Genomic DNA, 22,238 nt, shown 5'->3' with positions numbered 1-22,238 from the left:
TTTTAAAGTAAAATAATTAAAGATGAACACACAAAGGAACATATTTTTAAGACAGAAAAGTAGCATAGCAAGGACAAAAATGTATTATTTTATGGGGCATTTTTAAAAATAGGAAAATAAATTAAAATATTTACAAGTTATAGTAAAATTTTAGATTCTATTAATGATAAAAATTGATAAACTTTTATCACTGGCCATCAATGCTACTAATAGAAGCATATAAGCGACTATCAATGTTTATTATTGATAGAATTTGAAAATTTGGCTAAATGTTGTAAATATTTTTGTCAAATTTGCTATTTTTGACAATTCTAGTGTACAAACTAGATAACAAAACAATAAAATTAGAAATGAACTGAATGTTTATAGACTTAATTTTTAAAAAATGGTTTTCAAACGAAAGGTTGAAGATCGAAACAAACATTTGGAAATAAACTAAAATGTGTTGGAGCAAGATTTATTTGAATTTGATTCTTTATGAGGACATATAATATTTTAACCATACTTCTAATCATTTTGGTTTTGATTTCAAAACATTTTATAATTAGTGAAAACAACTTTCAAAGTTGTATTCTCATTCCATAACTTTTCCATTATTATCTTCTTTTATTCTCATTTTCATCAACTAAACATGTTCTTAAAATTTATATATATAAAAAACAACAATTATTTACAAATATAACAAAATTTTACTTTTTATCTCTTACCAATTGATTGAATCATTAAATTCCTCTCTAACGTATTAAGTCTATACTATACACAATTATGCATTCACATGGTTTTAAAATGAATCTTAATAAACATATGAGAAGAGGTTAGGTTATAATTGATACAATTATTCGTTCGATGTTTTGAGAGATTACTTTTGAAGTTTAGAGTATGAAAATAAGAGTAAATTACAAATTTGGTCTATGTAGTTTAGAGAAAGTTAGAATCTAATTCTAAAAGTTAGAAATTATTATTTGATAAAACCCTATCGTATATGTTGTTTATGAGAATTTTATCAAACCATATGAACTAAATTCTATGTTCTCCTAACAATGATATAATAGAGAAATTATTTTGAACGACAAAACTTCTGAAAATATTTACAAATATAGCAAACTATCACAATCTATTTGTGATTGTAATACAAACGGTGGGATATACCAATAAACATAGTCTATCGCAATCCATCATCATAGACAGTGTTATCAATAATATCATCATAGTAAACACATACTATAGATCTGAGCCCAACAAAATCATGTTGTACAAATTCACTCACCTTAGTGCTTGAGTTTTGAGATGAGATAAATTTATCTTTCTTCTAAGAGTAGCACCTCGTCTAGAAGATCAAACGAACGAAACTTTGTTGATCTACCGAACGTCAAGGTTTTAAGAAGACAAAGGATTATGAAAAAGATGTTTTCTTTAACCAAATAGAAAAGTACCTAATTTATAGAGTCACTAGTGACCATTCGAAAAGTCATTTCTTTTTCTATTATTTAGTTATTAGTATTTTCATGAAGTGATGTATCAACTCATTTATTCAAACAGGGAATTGTGGTGGGAGGAATGAAAAACTCTTTGACTTATATATACTTCAAATCTTCCTCTAAATGTGCAAGTAATCTTTCAGAAAATCCAACTGATATGAATTTTTTTCCCAAAACAGAATTATGAGAACTTAAATTTCTATAGATACCAAAAAAAAGTTATTATATTGTGGTTGTGTTGGCAAAACATGATGTGCTAAACCAAAAGGCAGCTTCTATATGTTAGTGGTAGCTAGCAGACAACAAAAAAATAATCAACACCTGATTGGAATCTCAAACAGTATGATTTTTTAGTAAATTAATTTGAGATAATGAGAACTTTTTATTCCCCAAACAAAAAAAAAGGAAAAAAGAAAAAAGAAAGTAGCAATCAGTTCTAACTTTTGACTCATTCTTATTTAGAAAAAAAAAAAAAAAACAGCAAATCTAACTGTTGTGAAAAAAGGGGAATCAACAAACCTCATCTGTTCATTGCAAAGCTAAACCATTTTTGTTTTGAGTCAAAGATTTGGTCCATTAATTAACTTTATTCAACTTCATTGATTGTTATTCTAATAATATATAGTTTTCATATCTTTGCATAATGTTTATGATGAGTGACTCAAAATATACTTTTAACTAACTCAACCATTATTCATCTCTAAAGAAACTTTCTGTTAGCTTTTCTTTTTTCCTTTTGCTATAATATGGTTTTTTCATGTGTGACTGTCGAAGGCAACTTCCTTGACTAAGTGAAACAATTCGCTTGACTTTGTACCATTTAGATGTTAAGAAAACTCTCAAGGTATGTTTGGAGTGTCGTGGGTCGAGTTTTGAAGTTTAGAGCTAGAAAATATTAGAGAGAAAGCGAGAAAGAGAGAAGCTTAAGTTCTTTGATAAATGTGCAAACTTTGATAGTGAACATTGATAAAGTTGGTAGAATTAAGTTATTGAACACTGCCAAACACACCCTTGGGATATTATGCAGATACATGATCATGAGACTAATCTACAGTTCTCATTGATCACTAGGCTAACTCATGATAGCTCAAGTTTGGTATATTTTTGGAAAGATATATTGGCTACTCAAGCTTAAGTTCCTCATCTTTTTATTTTTCAATTTTCTACCCAAAAGGGTTTTACATCTTTTTACTGAAGATCAATCTTCTCCACTTCTAATTGATGAAAAACGATATACGCATCTGTGATATGACTTTTCCTAGAAGACACCAACAAGTAAGTTATGATTCTTTTTAAGTGCATATACATATTAACACAATGTTTGTTGTAAAGACATAGAAGTATGTTTTCTTTAGCAAACAGTTTCTGCATAACTTTAAAGACAGAACATATCCCATTTTCATGCAACAAGAACTAACTTTATAAAGAAGTTTGGTTTTTCATTATTACATTGCAATAAAGTTCTTTACATTGAACATGAAGTTTGTTCTCATCTCATCTCATCTCTCATATATATGAATGTGCCAAACCAAAAAACTAAGAGACAAATCAACAAGCAGCAACTCAGCTAGATGAGTGTGAACAAAGAACTCAAAGGCATCTTTGTGTTTTAATCTTTTGCTATGACTCGAAAGGATTATTTTTCTTGTTAATGGTAAGAATAAAAATAGAGAAAAAGAGAGAGAAATGCAACAGTAAATTAAAGTAGAAAGAAATGAAAGATAGTAAGCAGTGAGTCAGCCAATGAGATCATGAAAAGTGGAGGAATGTCATTTCAGAGTTGGAGAAGACATAGCTATAAGACCTCTACTAATACAGGCTAGAGCTTAGCCTTGTCAAATCCTTCTATCAACTGTTCTTTCATCCACACTTCTCAAAAACTCTTTTTTTCTTCTTATCACTTTTCTCTTGTATCCAAAATATAATTCTTATACAAACTCGTCTGTTTTAAAAGTTAGTATTAGTATATACCAATAGAGGTTTTTATACAAATGACCAAATTGTGGCTTTTAACTAAAGCATTCTACTGTACAAGATTTCTTCTTGCAACATGGACGACTCTTCCATTGTGAAATAGTCGAAGTCTTAGTGTGGTGTTCATTTCAATCGAGACTTTTCTTTTTTTTAAACCACAACTTGCTGATTGGAGTTGTAGGTGCCTCACACTGCGATATTATAGTGGAGCCTTGATGAGGAAATCTTGCGAAATCATAGCATACTACTTTGTAACATCAAAATGAGATTTAAAATAAACGATAAGACAATAATATTCTCTACGTTGTAAGCAGAAAGTTTTTAACCTTGAGTCACTTCACATGTATTTTGTATAAAAATCTCTAATACAAACTGAGTTCCAATTATTAAATTATAACAAAGAAAAGTTGAAAAATTTTATACTCTTACTACGGTCATACTTTTACCATCCAGTATTAAACACATCATCAGTTTACATACCATGTTATACGATGAATGAAGATGGCATGATATACATATATAATATATATAATATATATTTTCAGCAAAAGGGTTTGTTAAATATTCAACAAAAAGAAGCCTACAAACACTCCATGTTAAGTTCAGAATGAGAATTATGACAAAAATGGAATCCCCCCCTTAAATTTAGCTGGCTGATAACAATATTTCTTAGTATCATCATTATTATATCAGTATCTTCTTTTTCTTTTTTTCTTTTTTTTTTCCCCTTTTTATAACCTAAACTTTCCTCTCACTTAACAGTCATGATTCCAGTTTCTCTCTAGGGGTTTTTTAAAGTTTAAGATAGAGAAAAATTCAACCTTTCAAGCTTAGGAATTTTGAGGAAATGGAAGAGTTTTACAGGCTTAACAACCCTGTTATAACCTCATATTCTAATGGTGTTGTTGGAAGTGAAGCCATTGCAAGTACAAGCTGTGGAGAGATTCATGAAGCTTTAATGGTGGATGATGATATGCTTCAGCTTGAGGCTGAGGTTACAACTGGTTTGAACATGTCTGACATGATCAAAACTCAAATTGTCAACCATCCCCTTTATCCCAAACTTGTTTCTGCTTACATTGAATGCCAAAAAGTTTGTAAATTTTCTTGTTTTTACCCATCTCTTTATGAATCATGTGTTTAGGTGCGTTTGAGGTTGTTACGTTCTTTAATGTTGATGTGTTTTTTAAGGTTGGAGCTCCACCACAAGTGGCTTCTCTTCTTGAAGAAATTGGTCGTGAAAATCACCCTTCTAGATCCTCTATTGAGTTGGGAGCTGATCCTCAACTAGACAACTTCATGGTACTTTTTGTTTGTTTGTTTGCTTTAATTTCCTGTTGTAATTTTCTGGGTCTTTAGAAACATTCTTGACAAGAAAATCAAAAAACAACTTGTACTTTAGATCTGCAAGTTGGGAACTATGTTTTATTTTAGTTTCTAAACTACTAGATTAATGTTGCTTTTCCACTTACAAGACTAACGACAGTTAAAAACCGTCAACTGCTCGAGTTTAGATCGATACCAAAAAGCTTAGTTGACAAAGACTAGTGATGGCGGAAACTGTTAAGGGATTTGAATCATTGCACTATCATTTGTTTTTGTTAATGTTCTAATGTTGCTGTTTTCATTAAGGTGCTTATGATAATGTACAAGAAACCATCAACGGCTTAACCTTAGATTAATACGGGACATCTTAATTTGACAAAGACTAATGGGGGTAAAAACTGTCAAGGAATTGAGATCATTGAACTAACAACAGTTACAAACTGCCTACGGCTCGATCCTAGTTTGATATGGGATAGGTCAATTGGCAGAGACTAACGATGGTGAAACCAATTCGAATCATTGCACTATCAATTGTCTGTGTTAATGATCTAATGTTGCAGTTTTCATTAGGGTAGTTATAAATTCTTACAGGAGTAATGACGGTTAAAAACTGTCAACAGCTAGACCTTAGTTCAATATGGAGAATCTTAGTTGACAAAGACTAATGGTGGTGAAAACCGCAAGAGATTCGAATCATTGCACTCTCAATTGTCTTTGTCAGTGATATATTGTTGCAGTTTTCGTGTTCATTTCCATTATGGTTCTTCTGATTAATTTATGTATGGAAAACTGAACTTGTTTGAAGTTTGAAGCATGGAAATAATATATTCTTGTTTTCTGTTTTTCTTTGATTGAAAATTGAGTTCTTTCTGACTTTCTCCTTGTTTGTTTTCTTCTGAAGGAATCATATTGTGAGGTTCTTCATCAATATAAGAATGAGCTATCCAAACCATTTGATGAAGCAACTATGTTCTTGACCAACATTGAATTGGAGCTAAGCAATTTGTGTAAAGGATCGTTTACCATGATGTCGGATTCTCGCTCCGCCATGAATGGTACTTTCTTCTTCCATTTATTTATTTCTACTTTGCAATCAGTGCCCCATCTGATAACGATTTCATTTTCGGTTTCTGTTTTTGAAAGTTATGCTTGTTACTATACATCAAATCTTTTTGTTAAGTTTTTTTTACCTTCATTCAAAATGTATTTGAATTATAAACCAAATTTACAAACAAAAATCCAAGTTCTTAAAACTACTTTCTTTATTCTCAGAATCCGATTGTCTTTTCATTGAAAAACGTTTTTGAAAGGCATTACGAAAAAGGTAGATGAGAGTAGTGCTTGTAGGTTTATTTTCAATAAAGGAAAACAGAATGGCAATGCAATAGGCCTAAGGAAAAGAATAGTTTGTAAGAATTCAATATATCAATACAATGATTCGAAGGAGCGTTCGATATCGTTTTTTGAGTAGATATCAAGAACATCTGGAAGTTGAAGCAAAGCCATAGCAGAAAGTTGTTTGCAACTTGGTTCCTTAAGCTTTGACAGTCATTTATAAACATTTTGATGCCAAAAGTTGTCTATGAATGTGATATAACTGTTCCCAACTTACCTCTATATTCTTCATTCTCCTCCTGTTCCTCTCTCTCTCTCTTCTGATCTACATGTTTGTAGATGAAGTATCCGGGACTCCAGAGGAAGAACCAAGCAGCTACGAGGAGGTGGAAATGCCGAGGAATCACGAGCCGTTCTGCATACGAAAAACAAACCAAGACCTCAAAGAAATGCTGCTGAAGAAATACAGTGGCTATCTCAGCAGTTTGAAAAAGGAATTCTTGAAGAAAAGAAAGAAAGAAAAGCTACCAAAAGATGCAAGAATGGCTTTACTTGACTGGTGGAATACTCATTACAAATGGCCTTATCCTACAGTAAATTTCCTCTCTTCTCAATTCAAAAACATTGCATAATCAAAAAGGAAAATAAAACCAACTTGATAACTTCTTCTATTTGTTTTCTTTTATAGATAATTACAACGGTTAATACTTTGAGAACTAACAATTACGTGTATCTAGTGACTATTTTGTGAAGAAATGCAATTATAGCAAATCATATCGTTGATAGTATTCAATTAGCGATATGGTTCTATAAACTATAGACTCTTAAAGTTTACTCTGAAGTTTGCTATATTTACAAATTCTCTTATATATTATGCTATCTTTTACAAATATTTTAGGACTAATTGTTATATTTACAATTGTTCGGTTTTGTTATTGGTTTGACAGGAAGAGGAAAAATCAAAACTATCTGTTACTACTGGTCTAGACCAAAAGCAAATTAATAACTGGTTCATAAACCAGAGAAAGCGACATTGGAAGCCACCCGAAGACATGCGATTTGTGCTCATGGACGGAGTCGGGGCCGGGGAATGCATGAAAGGATCAAATTTTTATGACAATGGAGAAACTGGAAGCCATGTAATTTGACATATTGATTTAGGTTCTTGTCTAGTTTCACAAATTTTAGCTGCTTTTGAGTTTCTTTGTGTACATTTTCTCTTCTTCCTTTTTTCCCCCCTTCTTTGGTTAGACTTGGAATCGCTTTTTAAGTTAGACAGAAACACATGAGTATATAGATATTACTTTTGTTCATGTGCAATGACAAAAGATTATCATCAAATTTGAGGAATATTTGTATAACGAGGTACTATCAATTTTTCAAACGTAAAAAGTACTTTTTCTGAAAATTATTATTTGTGTTAGTGCTGAAAAGTTTAAGTTCATGATTTTTCACTTTAGAAGTGAGATGTTTGAATTTTCTTACCCCTCGTCGTTATTGTATGCATACTAATGGTAATGTTTTTGTAGGGAATTGTTGAAAGTTGAGAGAGATTTGAAATAAAGTATGAAGTTTAGGACATCTGAGTACAAATTCTTTTGGATGTTTCTCATGGATGATGATCAAAACTTTGAAATAATACTCTTCTAAGATCATCTATATTATACATCTTTATCTGTGATATTGTAATATTCTAGAAAATAAACGTTTCTTTGAAATTACCATTAACACACTTTTGATCTTGAGAAAAACAATATATAATTTATGAGAGGTTAAGTTATAAATTTTATGAAACGGACATCTATTTAGTCTATAATGCATTATGTGTAAACTCGGAAGGCTTAATCTATTTAGTTTCAAATTTAAAACGTACCTATCTAATAGTGTAACATGTGAATAATATTTCCTGAAATATCAGGAAACATGACTCGTTAGTTATAGAGTATGAAAAGTAAACTAATTTTACAATTAAGATAAATGTTTCGTTTGATAACGATTTCATTTTTAGTTATCTACATCTTACTGTATACACACCTTTTGAAAATTATGTTTATTTTCTCTCATTTTTTTTTATCATAAAAAAATTATATGTTAGTATTAACATAAATAGAAAAAAACAAACTTTTGGAAGTAAATAACGGGCCAAAGAAATTCACTTTGAAAGTAATATTTAAAAATTAAATGGTGGTTACCAAATGCGGCTTAAAATTTCATATTGCTAATTGATTTTTTTAAAATCATGTTGTATACCTAGTTAAGTCGACAATCACAAAAACTTATTAAACATAAAACTCGAACCACTACAATCACTTGTTGCCTACCTCTCGCCTATGACAAGGATAACAACAAATCAAATTATTGTTTCTTCTCATGTCAACAACTTACAATAAGTTCTATACACCAAATGAATCGAGTGTAGAGGGATAAGAGCAAAAAAAAGTGCCCAAAACTAAAGCTAGAACCAGAAAGTGAGAAAGACTAGAACAAGAGCTAGAAATGAGCTTGTTGGACGAAGTAGAACGAAAGCTAGGAAAAATGAGCTAAAACGAGAACAAGAACAAAAAGATAATAATAAAAAAAAGTTCTTCAATATCATATATTAGCAAAAGTTATATGGAAAATCAACAAAAAAAAAAAAAAAAAAAGGAGATTTGTTGGGGGAGAAAAGACTTTTTGGGACAAACAAAGTTGAAAAAAAAACCTTCTAAACCTATAAAGCCCTCATCTTATCTTCCTCTTTGCATGCAAGCATGGAGGTCGCTATCTGCTGCTTCTTCTGCTGCTCTTCACCACTTCTCTCCTCTCTCTCTAACCATTTCATACTCATATTAATTCAAAGCAGAAGTGTTAGCATCAACATGAGTAATTTCAATTCACATGTCCCAACTTCTTTCTTCTTTTTAAGATATATATTAGCAACAGATCTAAGATTATTTTACGTAAAGGACACAAGTTCATATAAGTATGTTTTGATCGATATGATGCTTAAATAATGTAATACTGTCAAACCAAATATAACTAAGTAGCATATCAAACAATTGTGGAATAAAACTTTGTATAGGCTATTTAAAAAAATGTGCTTTCAAATAAAAGCTTCTAACTCAAATTATATATATATATATATGAAAGCAATAATTTATAAATAGAAAAAAGAATTGCAGAAGTGAAGATTTGAACCCTGGAGGGTAAGATATTATGACTATCAACTGCATACTGAATCTGAATCCCCCCGCCACTGCCGCCGCCATCGACACTCGAATTTTCCACCGCCGTAACCTCCGGCGAATCTAGACTCTCCCACGCATTTCATCAACTCTTCCTTCATCGAATTCATGGGACTCCGATGTCTATCTCTCTAATAACCCTCTGTAGAGCTTCAAATTTCTCCGATTTCACGGCAGGCATTTACAATGCCGGATACTGGATTCAACGAACGATGGGACGACAAGGACGGAGATTCAGATGGAAAATGCGAGTTCCTGGTTGTAGCTCTCTGCCCTTGTTTAGTATGTTTGATTCTCCTTCTCATCGTAGTTTTCATTATTCTCATTGTCAAATTCCATTTATTTTGCCATACGCCTCTTCATTCTCTGTTCCTCAAGAAAAATTGTTGATTGTTTCAACTTTAAGAACGATTGATTTCAGAAATCCCCCCTTCCCTAGTCTTGATTTATTAGCTAGAGGCTTTTGCGATTTGAGTAATCCTGATTCTGATTCTGAAATTGAATGTGAGAAGAGTGAGGAGGAGGATAATCGTGAGTGTGATTCGACTGAAGTCAATCGCGTATGCAAGGTGATCGACGAATTGTTTGCATTAGATAGGAACATGGAGGCAGTTCTTGATGAGTGTGGGGTAAAATTGTCTCATGATCTGGTTTTGGAGGTCTTAGCAAGGTTCAAACAAGCTCGAAAACCGGCATTTCGATTCTTCTGTTGGGCTGCTCAGAAGCCAGGATTTGCCCATGACTCCAAAACTTACAATACGATGATGACAATTTTGGGGAAGACAAGACAGTTTGAAACAATGGTTTCATTGCTTGAAGAAATGGCTGAAAAAGAGCTTTTGACAATGGAAACTTTCACCGTTTGTTTCAAAGCATTTGCAGCTGCAAAAGAGAGGAAGAAAGCTGTTGGAGTTCTTGAGTTGATGAAGAAGTACAAGTATAAAGTGGGTGTAGAAACTATAAACTGCTTGCTCGATAGTTTAGGGAGAGCAAAGCTTGGAAAAGAAGCTCTAACAATTTTTGAGAAGTTGCACGGTAGATTTACACCGAATTTACAAACATACACGGTTTTGTTGAATGGTTGGTGTCGAGTGAGGAATCTAATGGAAGCTGGGAAGATATGGAATCAGATGATTGATGAAGATTTTAAGCCTGATATTGTTGCTCATAATACCATGCTTGAAGGCTTGTTGAGGTGTAAGAAGAGGTCAGATGCCATCAAGTTGTTTGAGGTCATGAAAGCCAAGGGACCATCTCCTGATGTCAAAAGCTACACGATTTTGGTTCGGGATTTCTGCAAACAAGCCAAGATGAAAGAAGCGGTTCAGTATTTTGAAGAAATGCAAGGAGCAGGATGTCGACCTGATGCTGCAATCTACACATGTTTGATCACAGGGTTTGGGAATCAGAAAAGGATGGACACGGTTTATGGGCTGCTGAAAGAAATGAAAGCAAACGGTTGCCCACCTGATGGGAAGACCTATAATGCTCTAATCAAGTTGATGACGAATAAGCGAATGCCCGATGATGCTGTTCGGATATACAAGAAGATGATTGAGAATGGCATTAAACCAACAACCCACACGTACAGCATGATGATGAAATCCTACTTTCAAACAAGGAATTACGAAATGGGAGTCGCTGCTTGGGATGAGATGAAGTTAAAAGGGTGTTGCCCCGACGATAATTCGTATACTGTGTTTATAGGAGGGCTTATAAGTCTGGGACGTTGTGCGGAAGCTGGAAAGTATCTAGAGGAGATGATTGAGAAAGGAATGAAAGCTCCTCAGCTTGATTACAACAAATTTGCTGCTGATTTCTCTAGAGCTGGGAGACCTGATATTCTTGAAGAATTGGCTCAAAAGATGAAATTTTCTGGTAAATTTGAAGCTTCCAATGTGATTGCAAGGTGGGCTGAGATGATGAGGAAGAGGGTTAAGAGAAGAAATCCTACAAACTTTATTAATGATGACCATAGTACTTAGAATCTTATTTAGTTAAACACCATTTTTCACTCAATCCATTATGTTCTATACTATTTACTGTATTTTAACATTAGATTGTATATTTTATTAGAATTTTAGCTTTGATTTCCTTCACATTAGTTTGATATTTTGGTGTTTCTGAGTTGGAAAAAAAAACCTCTCGTCTCTTCTTGCCCCCTTATTAATTCCCTTTTATGTGATACTAAAATATTAGTGAAGTTTATGAGTTTATTTCTTGAATCTTTAAAGATTTGTCCATTAAGGATGAAAGTGGTTGATTTCAAGTAGAGATGTTCACCGTGGAGCCGGGATGACTTCCAACAAATATCGTTATATTTTGATTCATTTAAAAATAGTCCGCTTGCAACATAGGTGTGTTTAAAATAACTTTATATATTTCATCTAATACATTTTAATTTACATACTTTAATGGAGTAAAAAATAACAAAAAAAAATTACGATAATAAAACTCATGTTTACATTTTCTAAATTGCAAAAGTAACACGTTTAAAAGTCGATAATTTTCTGATAGTTTTTTTGACAATTTTCCTACTTTAAACGTTAACTTAAACCAAACTGGTAAATTAAAATGTAGATTCTCTCTTGAATGGTTTATGAATATATTTAGCCACATACATGTGTGTATATATATTTAAATCTTTAATTCTTTTCCTCTTTCCTTCTTGGCTCAATTCCATATATAAATAACACACTATAAGAACATCATAAAGAGAAGAGAAACATAAACGAAGGTTGAAGAAAGATAGAGAAAAGTTCAAATTTTTGTCACAACAAAAACAGCAACACCACCATTTTTTTTCAAAGGTCTCTCCCTATCTCTCTATTGTTATTGTTATTATGAATCTCTTGTGAAAATTATTTGTTTGTCTTGAGAATGAAAAGATAAAATTCTGTTCTTATTAAATAGGATTATGAATCAATATGAAGTGATAATTTTATACTTTGATGTATGAACTTATTTAGATACTTAACATCTGATTGGTTTAAATCATCGATTTAGTAATCGATCGATAGCATAAGTTTATGAAAAAAAGTAAAGAATATCATATTCATATTTTGTCTTTCTCATTTTTCTGTGATATGCATTTCATTTATTATTCAGAATTAAAAAGGAAATAATTAGACTGAAATCCTTTTCTTAATGGAATTGATCTTTTTATTTAAGGAAAGTTTAATGGTAATGGAATGTAAATCATTTACGTATTTATTTTTGTAGATTCCAAAAATTTGCATGAGATTTTATTACTTAGTATTCTTTTCAATATTTAGAATTACTTTTTTTAAATACTAGTCGAATTGTTGTTTAATTTTTCTTTTTTCTTTTGGTAAAATATAATCATATCTATTGAATTAATATTATTCAATTTATACTTACATATGGTCATTAAAATAAGATAAATTATAATTAACGAATAAAATAGATCAAAGTACCAATATTTATCCTTAATACTAATTTATACCTACAAGAGTTCCTTTTGTTTTAGGTGATTTCAAAGGCCCTTATCTCTATTTTGACTAACAACAATATGTCCCTAAAAACGAAGTTCAAGAAAATTTGATTGATCCACAATTTTGTACAAATAATTAAATTGAGTTTTGGAAAAATCACAAGTAGAAGAAAAGAAGAAGAATGAAGCTGAGATTGTTGATTATTTCCAGGCCAATTTCTTTCTCCATCTTCCTGGTAATCTCTCTCATTCAAACTAATACTTTTATCATATATGTATATGTATGTATGTATTATATTGTTGGATAGAAAAACCAAATATGAAATATCAGAATTAACCTCCTCCATTGCAGGCAGTTGTTCTTCTCATACTTCCAAGCTTGTTGATTCCATGTTGGTATGGTATGATCAAACATATTCAATCTCATGATCTCTTCAACAACTTCAATGCAACCTCTCAAATGACACATGAGATCGAGAACATATCGACCTCAATTCAACCATTATATGTGTCAACTACAAATTTTGCTAAACTTCTCAACTCATGTTTCAATGGAACTCAAGTTTCATTCTTTGAACTCAACTCTAAGGTTAGCTACTATCCCATTTTTCTAAGTCTAATTAAAAAATCCAAAACATGATGATGTCTTAACTATTTGAGTCATACTTATGATTCTATGTAGTCTCTACTCATAACTTTGATGATAAAGTCACATGCTATTAAGACAACGTCGATGAATAGATGATGAAGATAAATAAATAACTAGCAAAGTGAAGTGATACTGATACATGATATATTGTCTTTTCAAATTGTTACACAGGATCTCTTTTATAAATGAACTATTTACTTGTTTATGTCATTTTTCAGTCGTCTAACAAAGTAACCAAAGTTTACGGATGTAACTAAAAACTTGTTTGTTTGAAGATTAGTAAGTAGTAACTAGCAACTTGACTGCATACAACTGTTGATGTTTAGTGTTTTATGATCTTTCAGATTGCTCCAATGTTATTTCAAGGATTTTCAATCATTCCATACCTAACCCAAATATCCTATATTGGGATGGATGGTCTCTTCTTCTCATACTACACTGACAAAAACCAAACTTTTGCAGTCTATGCTAACTCTACCTTCACTGCCAAATTCTATCCTCATCCAAGAAGAGAGTATAGTTGGTTGACCCAATTGGCAAACTCTACCACAGGAGAATTATATGGGAATATGACTGAGATACTCCCACTGGTCACTAGCAACACGAGTTGGTTTCGAGATGCCTTGAATAGTAACCAGGGATGTGCATCCATAGGGACAAAATGGAGCTCAAATCATGAGCGTTTGTTCCTCAACACGGTTCGAGTTAATGGAAGTAAGGGAGTTGTCTCCTTTGGGTTTTCGTTCAAAACATTTATCGATCTCTTTTTCACGAGCATTGAACGTCAAGGAGGGAGATTGTACCTTGCATCTAATGAAGGGGAAATTCTTGTCCTAGGGTCTCAGGACATTAAGATGGTCCTTGTTAATGGTTCAGCAACATTTCAGTTTTTAAATCCAAATGGTGGTGAAATTGCTCGACTTGGGAACATCTCATGCCAGGCTAGGAAAGAAGATTTTGATCCAAAGGATTCTTTCTTTAATCTTTTGGGTACAAACTACAATATATATTGCTACCCAGTTGAGATATTGGGTGTGCAATTGGTAAGTCATCTTACTGTAACAATAACATTTCTAAAATATCTTAATCTCATCATTTAATTGACTATGTTAGGTCCAAAAGCATACATACATTATTTTAATCTCTTCTGTTCTTATTTCAGGTCTATTCATTAGTATTGCCACAGAAAGAGTTAGCTAGCCTTATCTTCAAGAGTAGCAGAATGGGACTAATTCTTCTTATACTAATAATGGCTATCACAATTATCACTGTTTTTATTTTTGTGTTCATAGTCATCAGAGGAACAAAAAGAGAAATGCATTTATGTGCCAAACTCATTCAACAAATGGAAGCAACTCAACAGGCAGAGAGGAAGAGTATGAACAAGAGCGTTGCTTTCACTAGAGCGAGCCATGACATTCGCGCTTCTTTGGCTGGCATTATTGGTTTGATTGAGATATGCCACAATGAATCTACCCCAGGTTCAGAGTTAGACATAAGCCTAAAACAGATGGATGGTTGTACAAAAGATCTTCTAGGTAATTAACATTCTAAACTTGAATGCTCTCATCTCTCTCATTAATTGTCAAACATAAAAATTCGGTTATGATCCGTCACAGGCATATTGAACTCTATTCTGGATACAAGCAAGATCGAAGCAGGGAAAATACAACTCGAGGAAGAAGAGTTTCATTTGGGTCAACTTCTAGAGGATGTGGTAGATTTGTATCATCCAGTGGGCGTGAAGAAAGGAATAGACTTAGTGTTAGATCCTTATGATGGCTCAATTATCAAGTTTTCACAAGTAAAAGGTGACAGAGGAAAGCTTAAACAAGTTTTGTGCAATTTACTGAGCAATGCTGTTAAATTCACTTCTGAAGGGCAAGTAACTGTTCGAGCTTGGGTCAAGAATTTACCTACAATGCAGAACAATATGATTTCTTCGAATCACAATGATGAAATATTGAAGTATTTTTCATTCTTAGTATGCAACACGAGCACGTTTCAAGAACAACAAGCCATGGATAATGGAGTTAATTTGAATCCTGGCTGTATGGAATTTACATTTGAAATAGATGACACAGGGAAAGGCATTCCTAAAGAGAAGCGTAAATTAGTTTTCGAGAACTATGTTCAAGTAAAAGAAACAGCTTTTGGACAAGGAGGAACTGGCTTGGGACTGGGCATTGTTCAATCTCTGGTATGTAACTTTACTTTTAAAGATAAATTAGTCTATCTTTTTTTCTCTAACAGATCCTGCTAAACTTGCAACCAAAAGTTCATGTTGAAGCTTATCTTATGGTTTGGATAAAATAAATTTCAAGTGCATTTGTTTGTATTATTGAAGGTACGCTTGATGGGAGGAGATATAGCAATTTTAGACAAAGAGATCGGAGAGAAAGGAACATGTTTTAGGTTCAGTGTGCTTCTTTTAGTCTTAGAGGACAATGTTAACACTGGTGATGACACACGTCAACCATCGCCTACCTCAAAACTTACCTTTTGGGCCCCTACTACAAGTCTCCATTCCCCAAGAGCAATCCGAACCACCAGTTCAAAAACTGAAACATCTCGTGTCATTCTCTTAATTCAAAATGATCAACGAAGACTGATATGCAAGAAATTCCTGGAAAGTCTTGGTGTAAAAGTATTGGCAATGAAACAATGGGAGCAACTCCTGACCACTCTACAGAAAATATTGGATAAACAGAGCCATTCTATGCATAACTCAAGAGGAAGGTCAGGTACTAGTTCACCAAGTGACTGCCTAAGCAAATCAACATCCGGTGACTCCCGAAATGGGTTGAACATGCATATTTCTTCGGGTGCAAGGAAAGATGAGACAAACTACTTTCTTTCTGTGTTCAAAAAGACTAATCTCAGAGGTGGAAATAGCTTCATCTTGATTGTAATTGATGCCAGAGCAGGACCATTCAAGGAAATATGTAATATGGTTGCTAATTTTCGAAGGAGACTTCAAGGCTCCCATTGTAAGGTTGTTTGGTTACTAGAGAATCAAATGTCACGCATTAGCAACGACAAGGGGATAGACTCAAACATTTACAAGTCGAACGATGTTTTCATATCTAGACCTTTTCATGGTTCTCGTTTGTATGAAGTGATAAGACTGCTTCCAGAGTTTGGAGGCACATTAGAAACCGGAGAAAGTAGTACATCATATTGGAGTGGGAATGTTTCTAAGGATCTAAGTTCATCACCGTATCAATGTCAAAGTAAGAGCAAGGAAGGAAATTCACCAATTTTTAGAGGCCACATTGAAACGAGAGTACAAAAAGAAACAACCTCAAGTAATGGGACCTCCCCAAAGAATTTGTCCACGAATCAAATTCATTCATGTATAGGATCAAAGACTCGAAGTTCACCCATTGTTGAACAAAAAAGTTTACACCAAGAAATTAGAGAAGAGAAATATAAACACTCGAGTGGCGAAAAACCTCTATCTGGCAAAAAAGTCTTGGTTGCTGAGGACAATTTAGTGTTGCAAAAACTAGCTAGATTGAACCTCGAAAGACTTGGCGCAACTACTGAGATATGTGAAAATGGAAAGGAAGCTTTAGAGCTTGTTTGCAATGGCTTAGGCAATCAAAGGAAACATGGTGCTTCAAATACTCTTCCTTACGATTACATTCTAATGGACTGTGAGGTAAGAATTACTATAACCCAACATACATTTCTGCAATTGTTAGAAAAACAAACGCCAACCCAGTTAAAACTACATTTTTGTTTCCTACTTTCAACTTGAACATGTATGCCACTGATTAAGTCTTTACCTGCCTGCAATAACAACTTATGTTATACTAATTTCGATATGGTAGATGCCAATAATGGATGGATATGAAGCAACAAGAGAGATAAGGAAGGTAGAGAGATATTACAACACACACATTCCAATCATTGCACTAACAGCCCATACAACAGGAGAAGAAGCAGGAAAAACAATTGAAGCTGGAATGGATGTGCATTTAGGGAAACCACTCAGAAAAGAGAAACTACTAGAAGCCATTACATGTATTCATAGCAAATAATGTTTTACTTTCTTTATGCAGACTAAACCAAAATTTCAGCCATTCATATGATACAACAACGTATATGTTCAATCCAATCCAATCCAATCTAATCTTCAACCTTTCTATTTGCAATGAAAGAAATTCAAAACAGGCAATTACAAACCTATTAACATGATGATACTACTTCATTAGATCCTTTTAAATCTGTCTATATCGTCCCAGATTCATACATTGTCTTTGATGGTTTTGTTTTTAGGCCTCATCTTTTATCAGTCTATCAGAGATAACTATTTTTTTTTCAATTTTTCAAATCTTAATTATTTTTTTAGAAAATTTGAACCCTTACATTTATGACAATTTTTCAATTTTGAATACAACTCATTTTTCTTTAATCTAATATCAAATCTTAACTAATTCTCTCCAAATCTTAAATATATATATATATATATATTTGGGTAAAATGCATTTTTGGCGTTTAGGTTTGAAGTTCCTAAATACTTCTAATAACGGTTGAGTTAACTTTAATTTAAGGACATAAGGATGCTGATGTGACATTGAATATGAGTAAGTTATATTGAATTAGTTGAAAAATAAATTAAAATTAAGGTTCCACATATTTAAAAGCTTTAAAATATATTATAGTTTTTTTGTGGACTATTTGGAAGAATCTAACTTTTTCGCGAATCTTGGTCCATGCAGATGATAAATCTCGGTCGAGATTTATCACTTTGCCTCGAGCTTCGTCGAAGGAGTTTCAAGATTAGATGAGTCTCACATGCATTTTGCAAGATAATCTCGCCATTGATTTCCTCACATAATGTATGCAAAATCTGAATCTTGTGGTTTCGCGGTGCAATCTTGCTCGAGTGCTTATTAAACTCAGTCGAGAATGCCCTGAAATTTCTCCAAATTTATATTTTAACAAATAATAGTTTATGTTAATTTATCGTAATATTTTACTACATTTATACTTAAGAAAAATGTATCCTTTAAAAGTCTTTTTTTTTCTAAAATTTCAACATAAACATAAACACATAGATATTTAAATAGTAAAATGTAACTATCTTAATTACCACTCTAATTCAAATTTTGATGAGTATGTTTAATTGAAAAAAAAATAATGTTTAGTTTTTCTCTAAAGATAAAGCTTTTATGGTTGAAAATAGTTTTCAAAAGTTAATTATTACTGAAATTAAAATTAATATATTTTACCACCAAAACAAAAATTCAATAATCCCTTTTTTTTTCTTACAAGAGTTGAATAACCATTTGAGTACCACAATATAAAGTAAAATGTAATAATTTGAATGAAAAAAAAACGAGAAAAAAAATGTTAAATACAAATATTTTCAAATATAATGATATCGGTGTATATTAAATTCTATCACTGACAAATGATAATAATCTAGCCTTTGTCATACCTAAACAATAATAGTATATTAATGACGTTTTTGCAGTTATATTAAACATGTTATTATATTGAAAAAAAATAATAGAAAAGAAAAGAAGTTATTCTTTTGTTTGTGTAACATCTTACTTTGTTACTCCTTCCAATGAATTTATTGATTCAATAAGAAAAGGCAAAAGTTGTAGAAACCAAAAATGGTAGAAGATAAGGTTTTAGAATGAGCCAAAAGACAAGTCCAAGTCCATCATATACATACATACATCTACATATCCACTACAATTAATTGGTGTGGTACACCAACTCTTTGTTTTTCTTTCTTTTACCTTTACTCTCTTTCAAAATCTCATACTCTTTTACAATATTATGTTACACACTTCCCAAACAAATCCATCCAAATCAAATTCCTCTCTAGTTTGATTAAATTAAAAGAAAAATAATATTGGATGCATCACCCATTACATCTATCTTTGTACAGTTATTTCTCTCTTTGTGACTAAAAGAAATCCATGAACATGATAGATTCATATGGTTTCTGTCCAAATATCTTAAACTTGTTATCTGGTGTATGAAACAACCAAACGTGAGGATCTCGTATGGATTTGGACATAGTAACGTATAATATTTGTGATGATTTTCTATTTTCGTATTTCCTATTTCATTTTCGACAAACATTATCACCCCACTAATACCATACGTAAATAACTTGGAAATTTTCAATCCTTTACGCTAAAAACACATGTTATAATTCTTTTTCCTTCTCATTTTATTGAAACAAATTTGATTTATAGTTTTTGTTGAGTACAACAAGTGTGAGGTGAAGAATTGAACTTTTGGCCTCTAGAGATAGAGTGTATGTCAATATCACTGAGTCAAACTCACTTTAACAATTTGATCTATACGTAAAGAAAAGAAGGTAAAAACTCTTTGGACCGACACAAAATAAAAAAGGAACTTGCCATAGAAACATATAGATTTAGAGTAGGGTGAATGAAAATCAAATGCAAATACAACGATAAAAACTTCAAGAAAGTGGCTCTTCAATCATGGGAGTAAAGCCATTAAACCCAGAGCATTTCTCAGCCAACACAATAGAAGAAGTATTGACTAAAATACCTTGCTTCTCGTCCTCGTCCTCGTCCTCGTCCGAGCTTTGATCGAACATGACTTTCTTCCTTGCAATAACCACAGAGTTAATAACTTCATCGGTGGGATGGAACACAGACAAAATCTCAAATCCAGAAGCTTCAACAGTACAAATATCAACAACAGGGTACAAAAATGCTCTTGCTCCATGAGCACTTCTTAGCATCAAATATGAACCAGCTGCCATATGTTTCCCCAAATGCTTTAAAACTCTTCCTTTTTCTTCCTCTCCTAATCCAACTAATGCTGCTAAGAACACTACTTCATAATCTTTTAATCCCTTTGTTACTTCCATTACATCTTTTGTGTGAAATATCATTCTTTGTGATAAGTCTGGGTCAGAGCAAACCAATTGACTTGCCATGGTGTTTGCTGTTGGATCAATGTCAAAGTTGTGGAAAATAGTACCTATTCATAAAGAGGTGAAGATGAAAGTAATTAAAACAATTTATGATAATCGAACATAGAGTGAAATTGTTTAGTCCGGAGTTGTTTAGTTTGATACATTGTTTGGTAGAGGGACCTATCATGCAAGTTAACAAGGAGTCATAGAATTGATGTTAATAAGTCATGGGCCACAGTTAGTCATTTAAAAACTTTTTGAACCAAACAAGAAGTAAAGTTAAAATGTTAACTCTCCTCCACCTCAAATACTAACAAAATAAGGTTCATGTATATATTTGAAATCTCTATATTGTCATCACAAACGAAATATCTACAAATCAAGTGATAAAATATACTATTAAACCTAAACTTTGCATGTCTATCCAGAACCTTACATTGAAAAGATGAGGAGATCTCATGATATACACAAGTCACTTATTCCACTATTAGCAATTAAGTTTGAGTTGGAAATTTCTCTTTTCTAACATGGTAAAAGAGTCAATAAAATTCAAATAAATATTTGGTTAAAAACAAAATTGACTCCTAAGAATAATGGTAAACTGAAAAAACATCTTCAGAACATACTGACGATCTCATATTAAAAAAATGGAGAAACCAAACTCATAATGTTTAGGAATTACTCATTTCATTATCAATTAAGTTTAAAATGAATCGTCGTTATGTTTATCCAATAATTCCAACCCATAAGCATGCACCATAAAACAACACACCTACAAGTATATATAGTTAGAAACTAATAATTCAAACAACTACCGGTTACCCTTAAGATGAATAGACGCCAAGACAATGGAGGAGAGCGGGAGGGGACCGGAGCCAACAAAGGCAACTTTATCGGGGATACGACGAGAATGAGATCGAAGAATATCAAACTCAAGAAGGGAAAGCTTCAAGTAATTAGAGTAGTAAGGGAAGATAGACAAATTAGAAATAGGATGATGAAAAGAAGAAGCCAAAAGGGAAGAGAAATGAAGTTCAAGAAGAGCCTCAGCTTGAGCACAAAGTTGAATGAGATGAGCCCTCATGGCTCGAAGTGGCTGAGACAAAGAAGCAATATCAAAGCCAATAGGAGGAGGTGGGTGCTGTGAGCACGTGAGGACGAGTTGAGTGAAAAGAGTGTCGACATTTTTACAAGGCTTAAGGCTAGAAAGGCTTGAGATTTGGTTGTAAAGGGCACAGACTTTTTCCAACAGAAGTGCTTCTTGTTGTTGTTCAAATTCCATGGCTAAGCCAAAGGGGGGGAGTTTTTCTTCTTTTTTTTGGTGAAAGGATATTGGTGGGTTTCTTCTTTCTTTACACACTATGACAACATCCTTAGAGGTTCTACATTATTTATGCCCATTTCTAGGTCCCACACTTTTCTTTTTCTTTTTTCAAAAAGAATAATAATAATAATAATAATTGTGTATGTTATTTCATAATATTATGTTCATTATTAATTAGGGTTTTCTTTGGTTTTTTGTATGGGATATATGTATGTGGGTGTGGTTGTATTACGAATCTACGGTTGCGTGTTTAATTTAATTTTCATTTCACCGACTTGTTAAACACATCCTTGATAGGTTAAGTTTAGATTTTCGTAGTCAAATGAAACCAAACCGTAAATTTCGATTCTTAATATAATTAATATATACATATATCAAACAAAATCGATTTGAACTAAACTAGTTTCAATCGATTCACCCTCGTAAATATATCTTAGTTTTCTTATTATTTTAATTAACTTAATCAATTCAAGTCTTTAGTAAAAATTGATTTTTTTAATTGGGTCTATTGTTTTCTTTAATATCGAAAATTATTAAGAATAGTACATTAAG

At 32.4% G+C, this 22,238-nt stretch overlaps 4 protein-coding genes across 4 annotated transcripts; 3 read left to right on the top strand and 1 right to left on the bottom strand.

The window, feature by feature from the left end:
- The first annotated feature begins 3,344 nt into the window (after window positions 1-3,344).
- Window positions 3,345-7,521, top strand: LOC101203403 (homeobox protein knotted-1-like 1). Its single transcript, XM_004144701.3, has 5 exons — window positions 3,345-4,545; window positions 4,644-4,754; window positions 5,680-5,833; window positions 6,453-6,706; window positions 7,061-7,521. The coding sequence occupies exons 1-5, from the start codon at window positions 4,300-4,302 to the stop codon at window positions 7,259-7,261; spliced, it is 966 nt and encodes a 321-aa protein (XP_004144749.1). The 5' UTR covers window positions 3,345-4,299; the 3' UTR covers window positions 7,262-7,521.
- A 1,730-nt stretch (window positions 7,522-9,251) lies between these two features.
- On the top strand, window positions 9,252-11,562 carry LOC101203159 (pentatricopeptide repeat-containing protein At3g62470, mitochondrial). Its single transcript, XM_004144700.3, has one exon. It carries the CDS (start codon window positions 9,457-9,459, stop codon window positions 11,320-11,322), a length of 1,866 nt encoding a protein of 621 aa, XP_004144748.1. The 5' UTR covers window positions 9,252-9,456; the 3' UTR covers window positions 11,323-11,562.
- A 1,689-nt stretch (window positions 11,563-13,251) lies between these two features.
- On the top strand, window positions 13,252-17,623 carry LOC101219099 (histidine kinase CKI1). Its single transcript, XM_004144763.3, has 6 exons — window positions 13,252-13,380; window positions 13,785-14,483; window positions 14,603-14,978; window positions 15,060-15,640; window positions 15,788-17,104; window positions 17,277-17,623. Exons 1-6 carry the CDS (start codon window positions 13,252-13,254, stop codon window positions 17,484-17,486), a joined length of 3,312 nt encoding a protein of 1,103 aa, XP_004144811.2. The 3' UTR covers window positions 17,487-17,623.
- Window positions 17,624-19,686: 2,063 nt separating this feature from the next.
- Window positions 19,687-21,726, bottom strand: LOC101203651 (probable nicotianamine synthase 4). The gene is made up of 2 exons (XM_004144702.3): window positions 21,185-21,726; window positions 19,687-20,427 (listed from the first exon to the last, which is right to left on the bottom strand). The coding sequence occupies exons 1-2, from the start codon at window positions 21,642-21,644 to the stop codon at window positions 19,898-19,900; spliced, it is 990 nt and encodes a 329-aa protein (XP_004144750.1). The 5' UTR covers window positions 21,645-21,726; the 3' UTR covers window positions 19,687-19,897.
- Window positions 21,727-22,238: the final 512 nt, after the last annotated feature.

This window comes from Cucumis sativus, chromosome 2 (genome assembly GCF_000004075.3).
Source record: "Cucumis sativus cultivar 9930 chromosome 2, Cucumber_9930_V3, whole genome shotgun sequence".
NCBI classification, from domain to species: domain Eukaryota; kingdom Viridiplantae; phylum Streptophyta; class Magnoliopsida; order Cucurbitales; family Cucurbitaceae; genus Cucumis; species Cucumis sativus.
The sequence above is the reverse complement of the archived record's forward strand: the minus strand, read 5'-3'. Positions and strand labels throughout refer to the sequence as shown.

Coding starts and splice junctions, on each gene's coding strand:
- LOC101203403 (XM_004144701.3), top strand. CDS start 4,300: ATGGAAGAGTTTTACAGGCTTAACAACCCTGTTATAACCTCATATTCT. Junction 4,546..4,643: donor CTTACATTGAATGCCAAAAA/GTTTGTAAATTT, acceptor GTGTTTTTTAAG/GTTGGAGCTCCACCACAAGT. Junction 6,707..7,060: donor ACAAATGGCCTTATCCTACA/GTAAATTTCCTC, acceptor TTGGTTTGACAG/GAAGAGGAAAAATCAAAACT.
- LOC101203159 (XM_004144700.3), top strand. CDS start 9,457: ATGTCTATCTCTCTAATAACCCTCTGTAGAGCTTCAAATTTCTCCGAT.
- LOC101219099 (XM_004144763.3), top strand. CDS start 13,252: ATGACACATGAGATCGAGAACATATCGACCTCAATTCAACCATTATAT. Junction 14,484..14,602: donor AGATATTGGGTGTGCAATTG/GTAAGTCATCTT, acceptor TTCTTATTTCAG/GTCTATTCATTAGTATTGCC. Junction 15,641..15,787: donor TGGGCATTGTTCAATCTCTG/GTATGTAACTTT, acceptor GTATTATTGAAG/GTACGCTTGATGGGAGGAGA.
- LOC101203651 (XM_004144702.3), bottom strand. CDS start 21,644: ATGGAATTTGAACAACAACAAGAAGCACTTCTGTTGGAAAAAGTCTGT. Junction 20,428..21,184: donor GGCGTCTATTCATCTTAAGG/GTAACCGGTAGT, acceptor CTTTATGAATAG/GTACTATTTTCCACAACTTT.